Raw genomic sequence first — 23,082 nt, 5'->3', positions numbered from 1 at the left:
TCTGTCGACCTAAATGTGCCCATGCTGACAGTTTGGGTGCGGTCAGACAGAAAACTCTTTAGCCAAGTTAACGCTGTGCTTTCTATTCCAATTGCGGTCAGACGTTCGATTAAGATGGTATGTGATATAGTATCGAACGCCGCCGATAAGTCCAACAGTACCAGGATCGCAGAATACCCTCGATCCTGGTACATGTGAAGGTCATCTGTCACTGACAGCAGAGCAGATTCAGTACTGTGTCGGGGTCTAAAACCGAACTGAGAACTGTCAAGCTTGCCATGTAGTTCTAGGTACTGAGAAAGTTGCTTATTGACATGCTTCTCTATGACCTTCCCTAAAAAAGGGAGTAGCGAGATAGGCCTCAGATTGGATAAATCAGTCCAAGGAATGGAGGAGTTTTTTCTAATAGGCCTTACCAGTGCTTTTTTCCATTCCTTAGGAACTTGCCCATTGGTTAGAGAGAGGTTGATGAGGCTTTGAATCTGAGGACTCAAGCTTTTTCCTACAATCGGAAAAATTCTTGCTGGAATAATATCAGAAGGGCTTCCGCTTTTAATCTGCCCCAAATAACCTTCTGTCTCACTCAAGGAGATAGAGGAAAACGATTGTAGGTTTGTATCTGCTATCTCTTTATCCAATTCTATAGGTGATAAAGTATCATCTATAATGGGTGGCTGAGAGTTTAGGATATTATCGTGAATCTTGTTTATTTTGTCATTGAAGAACTGTGCTACTTCATTGCAGAGTTGTTGTGAAGCCAATTCCAAAGATTCACAAGCTGCTGGTTTCACAAATGTTTGTAAAGTTTGGTATAGTTGGCAGGAGCTGCAGTGCTGAGGAGGCAGGGTTGGCTAAAGTCAACATCTTTTCGCCAGGAGGTGCAGTCTAAAATCATAGACATGCCATTTGATGGTGAGTCCTTGTTCGGTGCACATGTGGATGAAGCACTACAGGCGATTAAGAAGGATACGGATACGGCAAGGTCCCTGGGTAGTTTGCAATTTCGAAAGCCTTCCTTTCGTGGAGCCAGAGGACGTGGATCCTTCTCTAGCAGGGGAGGTTATAATCAGCAGCGTTCCTTCCAAACCTCCCAAACTGGCCAAAGATCTCAATTATCGCCAGCAATATTACGGACAGCGAAATCAACCATATTCGCAGTCTCGAAGGAAACAGTCCTTTCGTGGACGAGAGTCCAGTAAGAAGCAATGAGTTCTGCCACCTGCCACCATCTCTACCGTTACCACGTACAAAGATTGGAGGTCAAATATCCCACTTCTATTCAAATTGGTCCAAGATTACCACAGACAAGTGGGTATTAGATATAGTATCCAGAGGCCATGCTCTGGAATTCACAAAAATTCCGCCAAATTCTCCTCCCAAGGGCCCACCCCCTGCTCATCTCAAGGAGCTTTTTTCCCAAATAAATTTGATGATTCAAAAAGGAGCAATGGAAAAAGTCCCTCTCCTACAGAAAGGAACGGGCTTTTATTCAAGGTTTTTCCTCATCCGGAAAAAGTCAGGAGAGTGGCGTCCAATTCTCGACCTTCGCGCTCTCAACAAATTTTTAAAGAAAATGTCTTTCTGGATGTTAACGCTCCAAGAAATTCTGCAGTTGCTTTCGATGGGAGATTATATGGCCACCCTCGACCTGCAGGACGCTTATTTTCATGTACTAATCCTACCCAGGCACAGAAAATTTCTACGGTTCAGAGTGGCTGGCAGGGATTTTCAATTCAAAGTCCTCCCATTTGGACTCCGTTCTGCACCCAGAGTCTTCACAAAGGTCATAGCGCCAGTGACAGCGCATCTCCGTCTGCAAGGAGTTCAAGTATTCCCATACCTGGACGACTGCCTTATCAAGGCGAGTTCCGCCAAGGTAGCATCCGAGCATGTTCAAAAATGCCTCTTACTCTTCCAGTCCCTGGGTCTGTCAACAAATCTGGAGAAATCCCATTTAGCTCCTTCGCAAAGAAGAACGTTCCTAGGAGCGACATTAGACACGGATCTGTCCAAGGCCTTTGTGTCAAAAGAAAGGCAAATCAAGATATGCAACCTTGCGCGCTCACTGCTATCAAAAAAGTGCGTTTCAGTCCGTGTGTACAAATCCTTCCTAGGGATGATTTCTTCTTGCATTCATCTCATTCCCAACTGTCGGTACAGAATGAGACCGTTGCAAGAGGAGCTCAATCTGCAATGGCTTCAGATCACAGGGTCATTCGAGGATATCATTCACATCACCTCACGAATGCGGGAGCCTTTCAATGGTGGGGTCAGATGAACCACTTGAAAGAGGGTTGTCCATTTCTGGTCGACATTCCGGATTTCACAGTCACCACGGATGCATCCCTCGAGGGTTGGGGAGCGCACCTTCAAGGAATGACAGTCAATGGCAGGTGGACTCTAGAACAAAGAAAGTGGCATATCAACCTGCTAGAACTGCGAGCCAAATTCTTGGCTCTAAAATCCTTCCAAGCCATCATCCGAGGAGCATGCATACTTGTAAGAACAGACAATACAACAAGTATGCATTACTTGAACAAACAAGGCGGGACGAGGTCAGCCCTCCTATCTCAGCAAGCGCAAGAGGTTTGGGATTGGGCGATTCGCCACAAGATCAACCTCAAAGCCATTCACGTCCCAGGAATCACGAATGTTCTGGCGGATTCCCTCAGCAGAGCCACAACGTCGAATCACGAATGGGAGATACACCAACCATTCCTAGACGGGGTATTTCACGAATGGGGGCATCCCGATCTAGACCTCTTTGCAACCAGCCAGAACCGCAAATACCCATTCTTTGCAAGTTGGGCTCCCCACAAGGACTCGCTGGGAAATGCCTTTTCGATGAATTGGTCGCAAATATATGCCTACGCTTTTCCACCAATTCCGTTAGTTCCACGAGTTCTTCGCAAGATCAAACAGCCTTGCCGCATGATTTTAATTGCTCCCAGGTGGCCCCGCCAGTATTGGTTCACAGAAATTCTCCTACTCTCGGAGGCCGAGCCCATACAGTTTCGACCAATTCCACATCTTCTGACCCTTCAGAACCGTCAAATTTGTCATCCGGACCCAGCATCGCTGAGATTAGCGGCATGGCTCCTCAACAGCTTGAATTTGCACACCTAGATATCCCTCCAGACTGTCAAGAGGTTTTGGCCAATGCTCGAGCACCCGCAACTGTTAAAACTTACAAACTAAAGTGGAAGAGGTTTTGCATGTGGTGTCAATCTGTTAATCTCCATCCGATCCACGCAAGACCAGAGCAAATTCTGCCTTTCTTTCTTCAGTTGGCGAGGTCAGGTCTTTCCCACTCTACTCTGAAGGTGTTCTTGGCTGCAATTTCAAGGTTTCGGCAAGATGGTGTTAACTCTCTCTATTCCAATAGAGTCATCCAACAATTTTTTAAGGGGTTATTTAGGATGTTCCCGCCTAGTCGGCGCCCACCTCCTTCTTGGCACCTTAATATAGTACTTTCACAACTAATGCGGCATCCTTTCGAGCCCATCCACATGGCGGATCTAAAGTTCCTTTCTTGGAAGGTTGCTTTATTATTGGCTCTAACTTCAACAAGAAGGGTTAGTGATCTCCAAGCGTTCACTGTTCATCCACCCTTTCTACAATTCACATCTGAGTCTGTGGTGCTGCTCACTAATCCAAAATTTATGCCAAAGGTTCCGACGGATTTCCATCTTAATGAACCCATAGTTTTGAAAACATTCTTCCCAAATCCGATAACAGCTGCAGAAAGGGCCTTGCACTCCCTAGACATCAAAAGATGTCTGAAGTTTTACTTACAGCGTACAGCATCACTGCGCAAATCGGACCAACTCTTGGTAGCATATGGTAAACCACGCCAAGGCCATTCAGTATCAAAGCCAACCATAGCTCGTTGGATCTCTGCTGCAATTTGTTTATGCCATGATCAAGCAGGAAGACCATTGCAAGCGACCCCAAGAGCACACTCTACGAGAGCAATCTCTTCATCTACAGCTCTTTTCGCCGGTGGGCCTCTTCACCAGATCTGTAAAGCGGCAACATGGTCCAGCTGCCATACGTTTACCAGGCACTACTGTTTGGAAGCTGCAAGTGATGTGGATGGATCAGTGGGACAATCTGTTCTACGTAATCTTTTCAAATAAGGTGAGCCTCTGTTCTCCCTCCTCCACTATGCTTTTATAAGACGCTCTTTTCCATGCTATTTCTGTCTTGAAATTGTTTTGCATATGTTGAAACACACATGTATTTCTCTATGGTTATACTGTTTCATAATGTATATGTCTATGATACAAGGTGGCGTCTTATGAGCATAAGGTTATGTACTGCTATCTACTCTGATTCAGGCATGTGAATCTATGAAAGATACCCCAAATACTGGAGAAGAACAATAGTTACTTACCTGTAATCTGTGGTTCTCCAGTATTGATGTCTTTCATAGATTCACATGCAACCCGCCCACCTCCCCTCAGAGGCTTTTTAGGCTATTATGTATTGCTTCACTCCTGTGCGAGAAAAACTGAGAGCCTGAGCCTCTGAGGAGAACATTCTGGTGGGTGCTGTCGCCTGATTGGCTGCAGTTTGGACTGTATATAATGACTGTGATAGTCATAGCTGTGGAAGTTTTTTCCCTTGTAGTTTAGGCTACTGTACTTCCTGGTTCAGGTTACCAGGGTTTTTTGGTTGTTATATGCATAATTATTGCTTTTCGATGTACCGTGGGACTCCCACGAAGGGGAATGATTCAGGCATGTGAATCTATGAAAGACACCAATACTGGAGAACCACAGATTACAGGTAAGTAACTATTGTTCGTATTCCAGGCTGTGCAAACGGTCTTATGTTTCAATTACCTATTAGATTTCGATACAGAGTATATAGATGGACATTACTTTTTGACTGTCTTCATTATAAAACATAAGAGGAATATTCCGTCCACAATATAACATCCTCTCTTCTTTCCCAACCTCTCTGTAAACTAGAGCATCCCTTCCTGTCTGTCTCCCTTATGCCCTCACATGCATCACCGGCTCCATTCCTACTTTTCCACATAATTAGCTTTCAGGTCCAATATACTCAATAAACCATCACATCTCTTTTCCAGCAAGTTTAGCACTTGAAAGGGATTGTGGGTATTTTAATTCTTGAAAGTCCTGTCATGTAATCTACCAAAGGGGTTCAGAGTCTCAAACTCGCTTTCCTTGTTGAGCTGCAGTTCCATAATTTTCTCATTCTCAGTGTCCACCAAACCACCTGATTCGACTGTCTACGGTGGTTCTGCAGTACTACGGTGAGTATAATCTGTCAGCCCCTGTTTAACACCCATGCTCCTCCTACCATAGGATGGCCTAGGATTGTTCATTATTTTTCCTTGTCCGTTCAGATGGGCAACGCAGGTATGCAGCTTGGTGATACCTAAATACATTTGATCTCTCTAATCCATACAATTTATTAATTAGAATGCTTTCGGAATTCTTAAGTCTAGTCTTTTCCCCCTGCCATATATAATACATGCAGTCATCCTGCAACCTTTTTATTAAAGTGGGTGCTAGTTCAATCCTTAGATATGTTACTGACTTTTTCAACCATCGAAACGGACATACCATTTGATAGACAAAGGTTGTATGGTGGAAAGTCAGTCTGTTCCTTTAAGGAGAGTCCTGTGTATTCTTAACTTCGCCAGCCAAAAAGTGCATCAACAGCACAGATGTTTTAAAAGGTCACATGGAAAAAAGATTCTCCTAAAAATTTGGATTAGGCTCCAGAGCAGAAGTCTTCTCTTTCCTTTAAAGGTGTGGGTGCTGGACGCTGATACCAATCAGCCTGATCTTAATTGTCCTCTACACCAAAAGCAACAAACCCATTCTGAACCATTGCAAATACTGACTCCAATTTTGATTTCTTCAAAGATGGCTGGAAACCTTGAACCAGTGTGTTCAACAGATTACTGGGTTATTTTCTGTTTTTTGTAGAAGATCATGGCAATTCATACCAGTCATTCCTCGTTAACTTGCCTTCATGCAAACATCTTGTTGGAGTAAATGTTTGAGTAATGGCGTAGAGTCTGTTAATATTTCAGATAATCAGGGTTGATAAAATTCATAAACTCTGTAAAAAAAGAAAAATGTGGTTATTATATGAGAAAGGTGGCAGCTCCACTCAAGTAATACACAGTCCATGTCAAGATGAACCACAAAAGTCCCTAAATTAATCTGTTCTTAACCTTCTGATAGCTTGATACAAAGCAGTCAGGCTTAACTTAGAAGCAATGTGTAAAGTATTTTGCAGCACAAATGTAAAACCAAATTAGAAAGATAGAATACGATTTGTTGAATGAAATAATTTCAAAATGATAATCTAATCAGTAGAACTGGAGATATTGAATTTCAAAGTGTTTATGAAAACAGCCCCAAGAAACTTAGAGCTCCACTTAAGGTTATCTGGTCCCTCCGTACCAAGAGAAAGTCACAAGTTCAGGACGAACGCGATGGAGTGCAGTTCGAATGCAGGGACTAAGTTCGTCCAACTGAAGTTAACTTCTCAAGTCCAGTGTGAAGAGTTCATTTTGTGTTGGGAGGACCGTGAGGGGGAGGCTTTCCGCACATACAGCAGGTCGAGCTTTGCGGATGGTCATTGATGTGGCGCAAAGAGTCAGTCATTGCTAGAGTTTTTATGTTTGTTGATCATCGTGGACAGTCACTGTCTGTGTGAAGAGCAGGTCCCAACGGAGCTACACATTGCACAGCGATTTCTTTTTTTTTTTTTTAACATTTTGTTTTAAAACACAAATGAGCCCACTCGCGAAGATCCCAAACTTCATGATCTTCACTTTTTAATTCAGAATGAGCTCTCACTGATGTCAGTCCAAGGGTCCAGGAGCTGGGAGCACCTCTTAGGGAATTAGGATTTACTCTTGGTTAAGGCAACAGCAGGACTCTGGTCTAGTTGGTGCCGGTAAGTTCGGAATTTGCAGGGCGGCCTCTGGAAGCTTGTTGTGTTCCTGTAGCTTATGCAGGTCCACCAACTGGCCCTTGGAGTCACTCTGGGTAACCTGAGATCAAATTCAAGCAAGTTCAATCGTCCTTCATACAGCAAGGCAGGCACCAGGGCTGGAATCTGTCTCAAGTGCAGGAGTGTTCTAATGAATGGTTCTGGAGATCCTATTTTCATCCCTGGTGCCAGTCATTGAGTGGGGGAATTCCCTGACCTACCACAATAACTGGTTTAGATCCGTTCTTCCCATACTCCTGGCTCCAAACTGTCTGGGATTACAAAAGGCATTTCTCTATCTGTTCCCAATCTGAGGTTAGCACTGAAGTGTAATAAGGCAACCGTTGTTAGGCCTTGCAACAGTGAAATACAGCTTTAGGAGTTTTTCACTGCCAGGACATGTAAAACCCACATGTCCTACTTTTTAAATACCATGCACCCGGCCTAATGAGCCTATAAGGCCCATCTAAAGTGTAGCTTATAAAAAATAAAGAGGAAGGTTTAGGAATCGCAAAAGTTTTCTTTTGCCCGGCCAAAATGGCAGTTTAAAACTGCACTACAGGCTGCACTGGCAGGATTGAGATGCATTTTTAAAGTGATAGATTAGTGGGTGGCACAGTGAGTGCTGCTGCCCACGAGTCACATTAAATTTATTGGCCCTGGGCACAGGTTGTACCATTTACTAGGGAGTTACAAGTAAATTAAATGTGCCAGTTAGATATAAACCAATTTTACCAAGTTTTAAGAAGAGGGCACCACTACTTTAGCACTGGTTAGCAGGCGTAAAATGCACAGAAGCCTAATGCCAACAAAATGAGTTTAGTAAAAATCGGGGAGTGAATACAGCATGTTTGTGTGAATACCGAGCCAAAGATGTCAGGTCTAACATACTCCATCATCTGTTTTTACAGGTTCTTGTTTAAACAGATTTCTCACTTTTTGATGGGTCCTGCGATTGATCCACCATCATTCTTGTTCGCTTTAGTTTTTGTCTTGTTGGCCTTTACTTCTGCTAGAAGGATTAGTGACTTGCATGCTCACTTCTTATTCACTTTGCATGGTTTTCTCTAAAGTTATGTTGAGGGTAAAACCTCAATTTTTCTGTAATTATCAAGCTTTCCTCTTTGTTTATATGTTTCTCATCCTTTCGAAGATGAAGAGTGGCTGCGTGTTAGACTGAATAAAACAATCCAGCATTATTTTGACAGAAAAATGTATTTGTGTTGTGATATTGGGCTGCTCATTTGCTGTGAGGGTAGCATATTAGCAAGAGTATACATAGACTATCCCTGAGCAAATATGTTTAACAGTTAAGCACTTTTATGAATCAGATGATAACAGTGTGCCTGATTGTTTTTCGTTTCACTGTAACCGAGGTAGTAGCTAAATCGGCATTGTTTAGTACTTGTCCAAAAAAATGGGAACATTGACCATTTGGATATTTGTGCATTCTTTCGCAAAGTAGTAATCATTTGATGAGAGGAAGTTGTTGCACTTTTTTAGGGTTGGTGCGATGTCTCTTATTTTCACTTGTGGAAGGGTGTCTCGGGAAAAGTTGATGTATGGAATGTGCAGTAGCACCTATCCATTAAAAAAAGTTTTTCTTTCTGTAGTGTTCTTTCTCATGGATGGTTCAACTCTTGTAGATTTTGTACAGCTCTTTCCTTCACACCTTCCAGGAATCATTGATTTTTAAATGTTACTTTTTCTAACGCTATAGAGTTGCACTGGCACAGAACAGCTTCTGTCATGCAGGCTGAAGCCACTCCAACTCTGTTTTCTGAATGTCACCTAGCTCCACCGCCTCCATTGCTTGCAATTTCAAAATGTCATCTGTGGCTGGTGGAGAATGTTTGAAAGATGTTTTGGTTAAAGGAGTGGAGGACTCCCCTGGTGACACCCAAATAATAATGTTCTGTGGCTACACTTTTTAAAATTTTCTCAAACAAGTAGTTTTAATGGATGCATCTAATGCAACTATTTAGCAAATTAAACACCTCTAGGCAGAAATGTAAAAGACTTAGAAACACAGTATCAATTAGCTCTGGGCAGTCTCTTCTCTTTGGAATATTATGCATACCTTGTACCGAATAACCATGCACTGGGCCTATAAACAGGTGAGAATGAGATGCAAGAGCCTAGTGGGGGGAACTTTGTACAAATGTATTGGCTTCAGTGCAGATTGCAAACCTCCCAGTTGTATGGAGTATGAAAGCAGACACTGATCCCCAGTTGCTGGTCAGTGGCAAAAAATAGAAGTTGGTAATGAGATGCAAACAGCACATTTGTGTTGTAAAAGTGAGTTTTTCAGCATACTAAACTGTTAATATAATAGTCATGAAATGCCATACATGTGGAGTTATTCTAGTGTTTGTTAATTTTGTGACAATACCTATGATGGACTACTAAGATTTACTCTCTGTGGTCTCATTTATCCAAGTTGTGCTTTGTTCACAATCAACAAACTACTCCCCTATATTCTGTGACGAGTATTCCTAATTTGCAATAAAGAATGTAGGGGGAAGTCGGCAGGTGCATATCTTGGTAAACTTTGATATGTTGAGTAACTTCTCTTTGGTTTGGTATGATGTCATAGAAAACAAGTCTAAAAATAGTTTTACCGATAGCCTTTTCTGACTGAGAAGTTGAATTTCAACCTTCCTACTTGACTTGCTACACATTTATGAGACCGTTTGAGTGGAATGTTCAAACAGTAATAGTTTTCTTAGTCTGGGCTTGTATTTTAGAATTGACCTAGAATGTATAAGTGTCCGCAGCTTAAGATGGTTGTTTCTGTTCACGGCAGATAAGTAGAACTGTGTGGTCAAGTATATTGCAGCTCTTATTGGGATAAAAACTGAACTCTCTGGGGACTTAGAAACCTGGAGACTTGGAATTAAATCCTTGTCCCATTGCTTGGCCAAAATGCAGCGACGTGCAAATCCATTAAATTTTCCTGCTCCTCCGTTACTACATGCGCCAAAATTAGGAGTTCAAGGAACAATTTAAAACGAAACCATTCTTTTGAGTCAGTGTCCAGAGGCACATTAGTTTGTGGTGGTGTGCTATGCATCTCTTATTTATATGGCGTGGAACAAGCCATTTGATTTCTTGCTATATTGAGGGATGTTCCCAGCCCCTTTGCATTTTTGTACTGGTTTTCACAGACTCCTGTCTTGGCTTAGCTCTTTATTGTGACATCAGATTTGTCACAATGGTGTCTTCATTTAAAACAAATATATAATATGCATAAATATTTTTTGTAGATCTAAAGAAATTGAAAGCATCTCATTTTGAGAAGATGTCCTTGTTGGATGAGTACTTGGACCGTAAGAAGGAACGCCTTAATGCCATTGCCAACTCAATCCAAGAGGTCAAGGTAAGATGGAAAAACTGAATTATTTATTCTAATTTGTCGTGTCTTAGTTTTCTCATTGAAGAGAAGATGAACCCCATTACCTGTCCTCTTATTCACACCTTCTTACTTTTCCCAGAAAAATATTAGTCCTCCATATTTTACTGTACGAAAATGGGAAACCAGACTGCTGTCTTAGCAGGACAATATTTTGCATTTTACATTCTTCGTGGCACTTTGTTTCTCCTCTGCCACTGGTAGCCTCTCAATGGATTTCCAGTCTTTCCGTTCCTTCTGTGTTTCACTACAAAGTGGTACTGTAAGTCTCCTTTTACCACATCTTGTTCTCTCTGAGTCTTTGCTACTATAATGTAGCTTTTAGAATTTCAACTTGTTCTGTGTACGGAAACCCACCAGTCTTCCGGGTCATGCATCTTAGAATGTTGTATTGTACAGCACGATCATTTTGAAGAAATACAACTTGATGGATACTGGCCACCCTGCTCTCAAACTTAACAAAAGTAAACCAAACAAAAAAAGCAATAGGGACTTTACTTTCATTCTCAAGGTAACGGCAAAAAAATGCAAAATGCTATAAAACATCCAACAATGCTCAATGTTACACAAAATAGCTTGGTTAAAAAAGAAATCAAGCTGAAAACATTAGGTTTAACCAAAAAAGAGGGGAAGAACAATACTGACTGGCAAAACTCTGTACCCGACACCTCCGGCCCTTGTCCAGGTGGACCACCAACCCAGAACAGGTTCCTCCGCGATCTTGACCTCCAGTCCAGCATTGACTGACCCCTTCTAGACTCCATGACAACAACTGCCGTCTGAATCTAGAGGCTCCCCCTGGCCGTGACCGGCCCCGGTAAGAAGACTTGACATCAAAGTCACCCCTGCACTTGAAGCCCCTGGGCCTTGATGAGCTGAATCAATCCCTACATCTCTACTTACCTCTGCTGTCATTGGTCTCCCTCCTACAACTTCCAGTTTGTCGTCTGCAGCTTGTTTGTTGAAGGCAAAGTCTCCCTTGAGAAGCATTGGGCGACCGGAGCTGAAATTGCACTCTGCACCCGTCCGCCCCTATGCCGCTGGTGGTGTTTGTTTAGTGTTGCTTTGTGGCCTCTCCTGTGCTTAACCTAATCCCAAAGCTTGGCCCCTGCAACTGATTTACCTACCTGCAAGCAGTATGGCTCCGAGCACCCTAGTCTCCTTTGAAACGCATTGGACCGAACTCTGATTTTGACCTTTGCACCCGGCCGCCCCTGTGACGCTGGTGGTGCACTTTTGGTACTCACCTGACCCTTGCTGACCTTATGTCGCTAAGACTGGAACTGTAAGTTGCATACTTACCTGTGTAATCGCATTATTGTTTTCCTCCATAGGGAAACAGTGGACTGTTCAGAAATTGCACAAGGGTTGACCGATGCAGAGATGCCTTTAAAACTCCACTGTCCAAAAGTTCAGCCATTGCACATTTTCAGTGGTGGCGAAAAGCTTGAGGTAGGGTGTGAGAAAGTGCCTCTTTTAACATGGTTAGCCCCCCACTTTTCGCCTAGTATTTGATGTGGTTTCGATTGTAGTGCACAGGGTCCCTGCCAACCAAGTCCCCTGTGCCATTGCTTCTTCCCTAGAAACAAATCCCCAAATGGTACTTCTACCCCCTGTAAGTCCCTAGTAATTGGTATCCTGGGTACCTAGGGCCTGGGAGTTGAAGAGGGTCTCTGGGGACCCCCTCTCACTATGACCATGCCACTGCCCTTGCAGCTTGCATGCCCTTGTGAGGTGAAAAACGACAGTCGAAATGGCACCCTGCCTGGGTGTCATGCCAGCCAACACTACCTGTTGATATAGGTAAGCCACCCCTCTAGCAGGCCTTGCAGCGCTAAGGTAGGGTACACTATATCACAGGTGAGGCCATATATGCATGAGTAGATATGCCCCTACAATACTTAAGTCCATTCTTAAGTATTGTAAGTATTGTAAGTGTCAGGGAAGTCATAAGGAGTACATGGGCTAGAAACTCAACTGCTCGAGTTCCCCAGCACCATGATGGCTTTACTGAAAGTAGGAGTTTTTGGTACCAAACAGCTCCTTGTAATAAATCTACACTGATACCAGTGTGAGATTTATTGAAACATGTATTCCGAAGGCCCCTCAGAGGTGGCCCCTGAAAACCTACCGACCCTGGTGCGGGCACTGACTGGCTTTAGGCAGCCTGCCACACACAGACAGGTTGTGGACCGCTGGGCGGATAGCCTCTGCCTTCTGAGACCAGAAACAGTGCACATCTTGGGCAGAGGTGTCACACCTACATCCCCCAGGTTGGGCCACTTCTCGAAGGAGAAGCTTCAAAGGCCTGCCGCCTTTGTAATGCGACCCCAGCAGCAGATGGCAGCCCTCTGTCTACATCGCCACTTAGGGTTGGAAAACTGGCAGAAAAGCTCAGACTAGGTGTGCCCACCTTTGCCAATTCCACCCCTCAGGTGGAGGAGGCCAAGTTGAGCACACTTTTCAGTTCCCTCCATCTTTAGGATGAGGGTCGTCCTCCGGTCAGGGCTAGGTCTATGCCCCTCCCACAGGAGGATGATGGCATAATAGTGTGTAGTCACCCCAGGTAAGGTGCCCATTGGCCCTATCTACCACTCCTGTAAAACGCCTCCTAAATGTAGTATTTAGTTGGCTACCCCAGACCTAGAAACTAGATCTGTGATGACATAAGAAGAAAGAAGACATCCCTGCAGAGAAGACTGCCTTGGCCACAGCCCTAACAGCCTGTCTCCAGCTTCTGCATAACTGCAACCTGCCTTGCAGACAGTGTCCTCTAAAAATGCTGGGAGGGTTGTTGCCTTCGAAAAAGACTCCAATCTCCTGTTGACAGTAGTCCTGTCCAGAAGTTCACTGCAAGGGCTCAGGATCCAGCTGGAACCGCGATCCCTGTCTACTCTGCACCCGACGCCCTTGAGTGCGAGTATCCACCTACCCAGTGAAGTCTCACCAGCGATCCTGACCTAGAGTCCAGCGTTGACTGACCGCTGCTGAGCTCCATGACGACACATGCAGCCTGACTGCGACCGGCTCGGGTCAGAAGACTCCGACATCGAAGCCCCTGGGCCTTGGTGAGCTGAACCAACGGTGCCCCTGCAATCCCTTACACCTATACTCGCCTCTGTTGTCGTTGGTCTCCCTCTTGCAACCTATGGTGTGACGCATGCAGCCTGTTTGTCAAAAGGAGAACTCCATTGAAAAGTACTGGGTGCCAGACACTGATTTTGCACCCTGCACCCAGCCGCTGGTGGTGTATGGTTGGTGTTGCTTTGTGGCCACACCTGTGCTTGTGCTATTCCCCAAAACTTGGCCCCTGAAACCGATCCACTTACCTGCAAGCAGTGTGGCTCCAGGCAACCCAAGTCTCCATTGAAAAGCATTAGGCCGAACTGCGACTTTGAGCTCTGTACCCAGTTGCCCCAGTGCCACTGGTGGTTCAGTTTTGGTACACACCTGACTCCTGCTGACATTTGGCCCTGATGACTGGAGTCGGAAGTCTAAGTGTCAACTTTTGAAAATGAAAAGTATTTTTATTTAAACGCGTACTTATCTTATTGCAAAGATATTGGTCTTAAAATAAAAAACAAACGAGGCATATTTTTCTAGAATTGATCTGGATCTTCTTCTAAACTCGTGTGTCCATTATTGATTACTGTCCACACTACCACTAATAGAGCACTGTGGGTTTTACATTGAGCCCTGTACACTTTTAGGGAACCCCTGGACTCTGTGCGCAGTATAACCACCTAGTCGGCATACCATATACAGAGCCTGCTCCCTACAATCGGCATATGAAACAACTCCAAAAGGAAGTAGGAACTCTTTAAATGAAAACAGCTGTGGAGTTGATCTGGAGTACAAACAAGGACACAGGCCTTGACTCAAAATACTGCTTAAGAAAAGAAAAATAAGATAGAAATATTGTGGGTTTGAGAACAAGTAAATAAAGAAACACATTTTAATATATAAACTCCATTCTCAGATTCAACAAAGGGGAATGGATGTTCTCTGTAGTTCTTCAGAATGGAGACATTCATATGCAGTCTGCTAGAAACAGAGAAGGTATTCAGCTGGGGTATTGAGCCAGTCCTGAGTGTTGTTTACGACTTGAAAAAAGTTCTCCAAAGTGGAAACTTTTTATATGGTCACTTTTGGAGGTGTTAAGTGAATATGAGAGGCTAGTATATGCAGACCTACAAGATGTCTATTTTGCAGATTCAATGGATGCCATATGCTACCCCCAACACGAAATGTATTTTTCTTAATGCTGCCTCTGTCTCGTGAATGAACATGGGCTGCTGTCGTGTAGTTCCTATAAACCTCTATAGGATCTGTGTGTTTCGACAACATACACTGCGGTATTGCTGTACAGACGTGATTTCAGACACCCTTACCGGGTATGTTAGACCGTATACCGGCTAGCTCACAGTGCCACTATAAACCCCTCTTACCAAGGGGAGAATAGTTTGTGGCAACTATCGAGCATGACAACTCTGTCCCGTCAGGGATCGTGGAAACAGTACAGTACTTCGCTCAGTCACTTGTGCTCTCTTCGTCTCAGAGGAATACACAGAATAAACGGTGGGGACATATTTTTCAATAAGCATTTATTGAACCAGGGTCATTCTAATGTAAAATAGGTGTGCTGAAACAACCATTAGACAGAAACGGATGTAGGATTGTCAGCCCCAATAGAGTAAAAGGATGTTAGATTCCTACCATAGTGCTAAAACATTGAAGACAGGCAATTCTAAAAAATACATGATGTAATATTGCGTACTCCTACAATGCAGCCCTAACTAGATGTACGTAAGTTTACCTAGCATGTATGAAGGTGTAGAGCCAAGAATCCCCCTACGATAGAGCCAACCCCATTACCTGATTTGAGAGACTGTGGGACCCCGTCTTGGTCTTGAGATGGACACCCTGCGAGGGATGTCAGACCACTGCGAGCTGCAGTGTCCGCGTGCAGGAACCTCAGCGTCTCCTGTCAGCATGGAAATCCTTTTTCTCCTCTGTCTCAGCAAAGATATGGTGTTTATATACCCAAACCAGTACCCTCAAGGGATATACCTTGCTGTGTCATGTCTGACTAGGATGACTAAAGGAATGACCCTCATACATAGTTATTATGCAGGAGATGGTGGTCCTGCTGGGATTCCAAGAATCCTCATGCATAATGAGTGAGGCTAGTTTTCGCCGAAAACCCCATGTCATATAGGCATAACCGTAATTCGGTGAAAGGTCAGTTCTAAGAACTGTTATGTAGTGTAATGGCAGGGGAAATGTAGGTGAAAGGTGCATTCACTACCTGAGCCTATATTGCGGTACCTGTATGAAGCACTGCTTTTTAAAGTTTGCTGTTTTGCGAAGCAAATACAGGGGTAATAGTTTGCTATCCCTTGTGGATTACCACCTCTGCATTTTCAGCTATTCTTAAGTGGTTTGCAGATCACAAACTGCCTATTTAATTTTCCTTAGGTAGGTTGTTTTGCAATCCCCTGTGCAAATGTGCAGTTTGTGATGCAACCTGTTGTTACATAGGTAGAATCAGAAATTAACCCCATTAATCCCCAAAGTGACAGTTTATGCAAGAGGTTGGAATTATGTAATACAAAAACTGCAGGAAAAAAGGTTTTGGTTTGTCAACCTTATTTAAGATAACCAAATGTCTCATGTTATGCAGTTGTAATTCGATAATACCAGAGGTCTTTGTTTCTTTCTGAATCCTTTGCTCCTCTTTCTACATATGTTTTATCCCCATAGATATGCATTCTTTCACCCTAGCAGATGTATTCCTCTCTTGGCCCAAACATTTATTTAATTAATGCTCAGTTCATGTGGGTACAATTATGTCTTGTATTTTTTAGAATTTTGATGGATTATAGATGCATATGTTAAATTATTTCTTCTTTCTCATATTTTATTTTTCCAGATGTTAGCAGATAAGAAAACTGTTCTTAAACAAGGTGGCAAAAAATTATCTGTCAGCAATTTAAAGGTATAAAACAAACCCTGGTTGTAGTTACAAATTGTCAAATTATGACTTAGCCTAACTGTATCATAGGTATGACCTTCCATCTCGTACTAAGTTGCTTTTCTCTTCCCTCTTTTCTCCATAGAAAAGTGGAAACAGTGTGGCACTTTTTAGCCCAGTGCCTCCAAAGAACAGACATTCTATTATTGGGACACCAGCCAGCCAAAGACGCTCTCCACGCACCTCAGTAAATCTCGCAAATTTGAACCTCTTAACGGAGAAAGCCACTTTCAAACCTTCCGTCTTGTCATCATCCAAAATGAATGTCCGGTATGATATTCAAGTTTAGTTATGAGCAAAGTATACTTTTGTTTCTAAGTGTTTATGTAGCACAGTATTTTTCATAGTAAGGCTCCTGTGGTACTTTAAGTAGCTTAGGTTATACTAAGCCTCTCAGCATGATGCTCCTTAAACCCCCATGATTTGTATAAAAACCTAAATACCCATCACCATTTCACTTTCTGTTTGGATAAAAATACAGCATTCAACAACTATGTAGTTGATCATGCTGTTTAGACATTGTATTGATTATTTACTTGTGTTAACACATTTTTCCAACAGATGGTATTTTTGGTTTTTTTCTGTTTATAGATGGTGTTTTTCTTTTTCTCAATGGTAGCTTTGCGATTTCTCTTTTTCCATTACTTCTCCCTTGAGCAGTGGCAGCTCCTCCGCTAAGGCGGAGGAGTGTCGTCCCACTGCCAGGAGCAGAAAGAAAGGTAAAATAAAATGATAACAGAATGTTATCATTTTATTTTTTCCTCCTGCTGCAGCAGTGCGTGAGAGGGCAGGGCGGAGCTGCAGGGGAGGAGTGGTAGACACTCCTGTGCGCAATTACTCTTTTGTCGGCCCTCTGGGTCATGCGCGTTCCTGTGTCCTCCATGTAGGCTGCATTGCAGTCTGCATGGAGAACTTCCCACCCATACAGTCCCTGGCTGAGTGCTGTGCCACGGCACTCAGACCAATCACAACGCTCCATTGGCTTAGGAGTGGGAGCTTGGTTGCCTGCTTCCTGTTCTGACCTGGAGTCAGATGCAGCAGGAGAGAAGATGCGGGACCCGGCGGCAGCGGCAAGGTAAGTTTTTATTTTATATATATATTTTTTTTTTTAAGCACCCAGACCGATTTCAGAAAAATATACTTTGTATTTACTTTTAAGACCAAGATCTTCATAATAAAGCAAGTACGCTTTTAAATAAAAATACTTTTCACTTTGAAAATTTGACACTAGAAAACTTTTCAGAACAGTGCAATGTTATCCTAAGGGGATAACAATATGGTAGTTAAACAGGTAAGTAATGCACTTACAATTCATGTCTTCGGGACAAAGTCCGCAAGGGTCAGGTGAGTACCAAAACTGAACCACCACAGGGTCGGCCAGGTGCAGAGGTCAAAATTGGAGTTCGGCCCAATGCTTTTCAATGGAGACTGGGGGTGCCTGGAGCCAACCTGCTTGCAGGTAGGTAAATCGGTTGCCGGGGCCAAGCTTTGGGAGTTAGCACCAGCACAGGGAGGGGTTCACAAGGCAGCACCAAACATACATTACATGGGCGGCTGGGTGCAGGGTGCGAAAACTGCGCCGGACACTAATGCTTTTCTATGGAGATTTTTCTTTCAGCAAACTGACTGCAGTCGTTGCACCAGAGGTTGCAGAAGGGAGACCAATGACAGCCAAGGCAAGTGAAGATGTAGGGGGTCATGAGGCCACCGTTGTTTCAGCTTGCCCAGGCCCAGGGTCTCTGGGTGCAGGGGTGCCTTTTGACATCTGAGTCTTCTTACCTGAGCCGGTCGGGGTTAAGCCGCTGGATTAACACTGCAGACGTCGTTGTGGAGATTAGGAGAGGTAAGGTAACGCTGGACTATGTCAGGATCTCTGGGTAAACTTCACTACACAGGTGAGTGACTTAGACTCTGGCTGTGGGCGTTGGGTGCATAGTGGGCAGGAGATGCAGACCCTTGATCCGGAGTCCCTTGGAGTAGGTTTTGTCTAGACCGGTCCGCTGTCCACGGGAGATTGGAGTCTTTTTCGAAGGCAGCAGTCCTCCCAGGGTTTCAAAGGTTGCTGGCTGCAAGACGGTTTGTAGATGGTGTAGTCAGGCCAGTAGGGCTGGGGCCAAGGTGTTCGTCGTCTTCAGTCTTCTCTGCAGCGATGTATTTTTTTCTTCTCAGGTCGTCGCGGATCTAGTATCCAGGTCTGTGGGAGCCACCTAAATACTAAATGTAGGGGTGTTTTAGGGGATTCATAGGTATGGCCAATGGGCACCTTACCTGAGGTGACTACACTCTCTTATGCCACTCTCCTGTGGGGGGTGGAGGGCATAGTCTTGGCCCTGATTTGAGGGTTTCCCTCTTCGAGCACTGGCCCATCCTGGGGGAGAAGGGGTGACAGATGGTCAGGGACCACAGCAGGGTTGATAGGTTTTGCAGCGTGAATCTTTCTGGATTCACTATGCTGTGCATTATTCTGCGATCTTGTGGTTGGGTCCGGATTCGTAGTCTTTTCTTTGTTTTTTTTTTTTTTTTTGTAGCCCAGGTGGGCGGCGACGACCCACCATTTGGTGCACCTCCCGTGACGTCGTCGTGCTTCCTGCGGAAGTCCCATCTTTGGGGCGCCATCTTCAGATTCTTTTTTCCGCCGTTGGGTCTGGATCGTCATCGGGGAGCTCCAGAATTACAATCGAAGGAAGAAGAAAGAAAAGCGAGTTTCGTCGATAAATACTAAGAAGATATCACAGGAAAGGAAGAGATTTCATCAGGAGCGCGAAGAAAGTAGGTTCAGCGCCTTTTTCTTCGACGACCTTGGAGAATGCGCACTCAGAGGCCCTGAGCGCAATGGACAAGACGCCATTCAAGTTCTGCCCAAACTGCCACCACAAGTTCGCGCAGAAGGACCAGCATCCGGTCTGCAACCTCTGCCTACCGATCGAACACCAGAGTAAGAACTGCAACGCCTGCTCAGCCTTCGCGCCGAAGACGCTCCGGGTGAGAGATCGGCAGAGAAGAGCCAACGCCAGCATGGATGGCAAGGGTAAGGCCCCGTCGCTCTACGATCTGGGCCTCTCCACGGACGACGAGGACAACGTCGCCGAGACAGCCGAAAACTTCACGGTCGTAGAGACCGACAAGAAAAAAGAAGACTAGGTAAGAGAATCGTCGAGCGCAAAACAGAAAGTACCTCAAACACGAGGGTGACTCGAGAAAATCAGAGTCTAAGTCCACGAAGGGAGCCCCGGCGCCGAAAATTTCACCGACCAAAGGGGGAACCATGGACAAAAGGCCGAGCGGATCCTTCGAAAAGGACTCTCTGGTGCCGAAAGACGCCGAAAAGCAAGGGTCGTCGAAGACAACCCAGGAAACGGGGCGATCGACGCAGAAAGAACGGTCGACGTCGACGCAAGTTTCGTCAAAGACCCGCGGTCGACGTCGAAAGCATCTCCGAGATGGAGAAAAAGAAGAGGCGGCTCGAGGCCGAAATGGAGAACATCCTTCTAAGGAAGAAGGAGTTCGACGCCAAGATGAAGGAATTCAAGATTCCAACGGTTTCATCGACGGACGTCGTCGAGGTCAAGGACGAATTCGACACCGAGGGCCTAACAAGGGATCTCGAAGAGGAAGACGAGACCGATTATGACGGAGAAGCCGAGGAAGAAGACCAGCAGTCGTTCTACGGCTCGGCGCCATCTACCAGCCACGACATCGAATGGCAGGATCTCGACACCGAAAACCCGGAGGAGCCCGTGGACACGTACCCTTCGAGGCTTTCGCCACCCGACGACATCGGGGTATACAATATGGTGGTCAGGAGCGCAGCGACAGCCTTTGGCGTCAAACTCGACGAGGAGAAGCCGAAAGCCTATTTTCTCCTCGAGACCCTGCTCCCCATCCAGACAAGGAGCCAGTTCCTCCCCATGCTACAAAGTGTGATGAATCAGGGGAGAGAAGCCTTCAAGGAACCAGCGACCTGCCGGTCGATCACGCCCAGGACAGAGAAGAAGTATAAGCACTCTTCCATGGACCCCCCTTACATCAAAGGTAGCGTGACCGCCGACTCCATCATAGCTTCCACGGCCAGGAGAAGGGCCAACGTACCAGCAACTTCGGGCCCACCACCTGATAAAGAGAGCAGGAGGATAGACCTCACAGGAAGAAAAGTCGAGAGGAACGCCGCAATGCACTGGCGCATGGCGAATTCCAATGCACTCCTCAATAGACACCAGTACCAGCACTGGGACGAGATGGGGGAGCTAGTAAAGCACCTCCCCGAGGAATACCGCCAGAGAGCCTCACACCAGGTAGACGAAGGCAAAAACATCACCAACTCCTGTATAAAGACGGCGTTGAACGGTGCAGAGACTTCAGCAAGACTCCTGGCCATAGGGGTCACCGAGAGAAGGCATGCATGGCTAAGAATCTCGGGATTCAAACCGGAGGTGCAGAACAACATCCTTGTCACCCCCTTCAACGGAGAGACACTGTTCGGAGCAACAGTAGACGAGAAGCTCACCCAGCTGAAAAAAGAAAACGAAACGGCGAGGTCCATGGGGGCCCTACAGCTGAGGGGAATGAGGCGAGGCAATCCCTCGAGGAGACCCTACGGTAGGGGAGGAAGCCAGCAGGGGCCGTCGCACCAGACGTTCCAGCAGGGTTAGCAGGGTGAAAGTCACGGACAAGGTCAACAGAAGCAAAACTGGCAGTACCAACCTCGGGGCCAGTCCTTTCGCGGGAGAGGGAACGGACGTGGCCAGAGGAGGAGAGGGGGTGACCAGCCCTCATCAAAGTGACTCAGCACGCAAGAGGACGCCTACCCTCGACTTGCCCCCAAGGGTGAGGCGCGAATCAGTAACATCGGGGGGGAGAGAAGGATCAAAGGCCTACGAGCATACTACACCAGTAGGCGGAAGACTGAGGTTCTACCTTCAGGAGTGGCGGCGTATAACCACAGACAAGTGGATACTGAACATAATGCAGTACGGATACTGCGTAGAGTTGGAGAAAAAAACGCCAAACAGAAAGCCAAAGGGAAGGCAGAGATCGGCTCAAGATCTGGACCTACTCAGAGAAGAAACACGGAAACTTCTAGAAAAGAGAGCCATAGAGGCAGTGCCGTTCAGAGAACGCAACAAGGGGGGTCTACTCAAACTACTTCGTGGTCCCGAAAGTAGACGGAAACCTCAGACCCATCCTGGACCTGCGTACCTAAACAAGTTCATCAGGACGCAAAGGTTCAAAATGACTTCGCTGCAGGAGGTACTGCCCCAAATAAGAGACGGGGACTTCATGGTCACCGTGGACCTCAAGGATGCCTACCTGCACATCCCAATAAACAGAAGACACAAGGGCCTTTTAAGGTTCAACATCGACCAGGAACACTACCAGTTCACAACCCTGGCCTTCGGATTAAAATCGGCGCCAAGGGTTTTTACAAAATGCCTGTCGGCGGTTGCGGCCCACCTATGAAGGCAGGGAATACACGTCTACCCCTACTTAGACGACTGGCTGGTCAAGGCAAACTCACGCGAGAAGTGCGAGAGGCACGCAAAACGCGTAACAGACACTCACGAATCTGGGGTTCTCGATTCACTGGGGGAAGTCATCACTGGAACCGGAGCAGGTGAAGATTTTCCTGGGGGCAAAAATCAACTCCCTGAACGGTACAGTGGTGCCAGCGACAGGAGGACAGATGCCCTGCTGAAGGAGACGCGGCTCTACCAGAAGGGGCGAGCTCTGACGGTGAGGTCAGTGAGCAAGATGATGGGGATGATGGCGTCGTGTATCCAGCTGGTGCCGAATGTACGCCTGCACATGAGACCATTCCAGGAATGGCTACAACAGCAATGGTCACAAGCAAACGGAAGTTGGGAGGATCTAGTGGTTGTTACGCACGCAGTGCAGGAGGAGATAACTTGGTGGAACAGAGACAACATGACAGCAGAGAGAAGCCTGACACCACCAAACCCAACAATGACCATTACCACAGACGCATCGCAAAAGGGGTGGGGAGCGCACATGGACAACCTCAGAGTGAGTGGTCTGTGGGCTCCAGCAGATGCGGTTCGCCATATCAATTACCTCGAGTTGAAAACAATCCTGCTAGCCTTGAAGGCATTCCAGAGGCACCTGTACAACCAGAGGGTGTTGGTTCAAACGGACAACACCACGGCAATGTTCTACATCAACAAACAGGGGGGGACACAGTCGTTCCCTCTCTCCTCGCTGGCTCAGGAGATTTGGAGATGGGCCATACCTCTCAGGATAGATCTACTGGCAATTCACCTACCGGGGAAGGACAATGTGGAGGCAGACTGGCTAAGCAGGCAGACCTCGGCATCGCACGAGTGGGAGCTCAATGGCCAGGAAACTGAGAAGCTTTTCCGTAGATGGGGAACTCCCACAATAGACCTATTTGCAACACGCCAAAATGCAAAATGCCAAAGCTTCGCGTCCAGGCAACCAGATCAGCAATCCCAGGGAAATGCCCTATGGATAAGCTCGTCGAGGACATTTGCCTACGCCTTTCCACCGATACCCCTGTTGCACAGAGTGCTCGACAAGTGCAGAACCAGCAACATGACTCTGATCCTAGTGGCTCCGCAGTGGGCAAGGCAGACATGGTTCTCACAAATTCAAGAAATGGCGCAAGGCAATCCATACA

At 45.7% G+C, this 23,082-nt stretch overlaps 1 protein-coding gene across 2 annotated transcripts in view; it reads left to right on the top strand.

Moving 5' to 3' along the window:
* NUSAP1 (nucleolar and spindle associated protein 1) overlaps positions 1-23,082 on the top strand; it is a 406,214-nt gene that overhangs the window by 158,293 nt on the left and 224,839 nt on the right. For both annotated transcript variants that reach the window (XM_085627119.1, XM_085627118.1), the window contains 3 exons: positions 10,251-10,363; positions 16,329-16,394; positions 16,516-16,700. In XM_085627119.1, the coding sequence (XP_085483245.1) occupies positions 10,251-10,363; positions 16,329-16,394; positions 16,516-16,700 (364 nt within the window). The remainder of the gene's footprint in view (positions 1-10,250; positions 10,364-16,328; positions 16,395-16,515; positions 16,701-23,082) is intronic.

Source organism: Triturus cristatus, chromosome 9, assembly GCF_964204655.1.
Source record: "Triturus cristatus chromosome 9, aTriCri1.1, whole genome shotgun sequence".
Classification (NCBI taxonomy): domain Eukaryota; kingdom Metazoa; phylum Chordata; class Amphibia; order Caudata; family Salamandridae; genus Triturus; species Triturus cristatus.
Note: the sequence above shows the minus strand (reverse complement) of the source record. Positions and strands in the feature narration are given on the sequence as shown.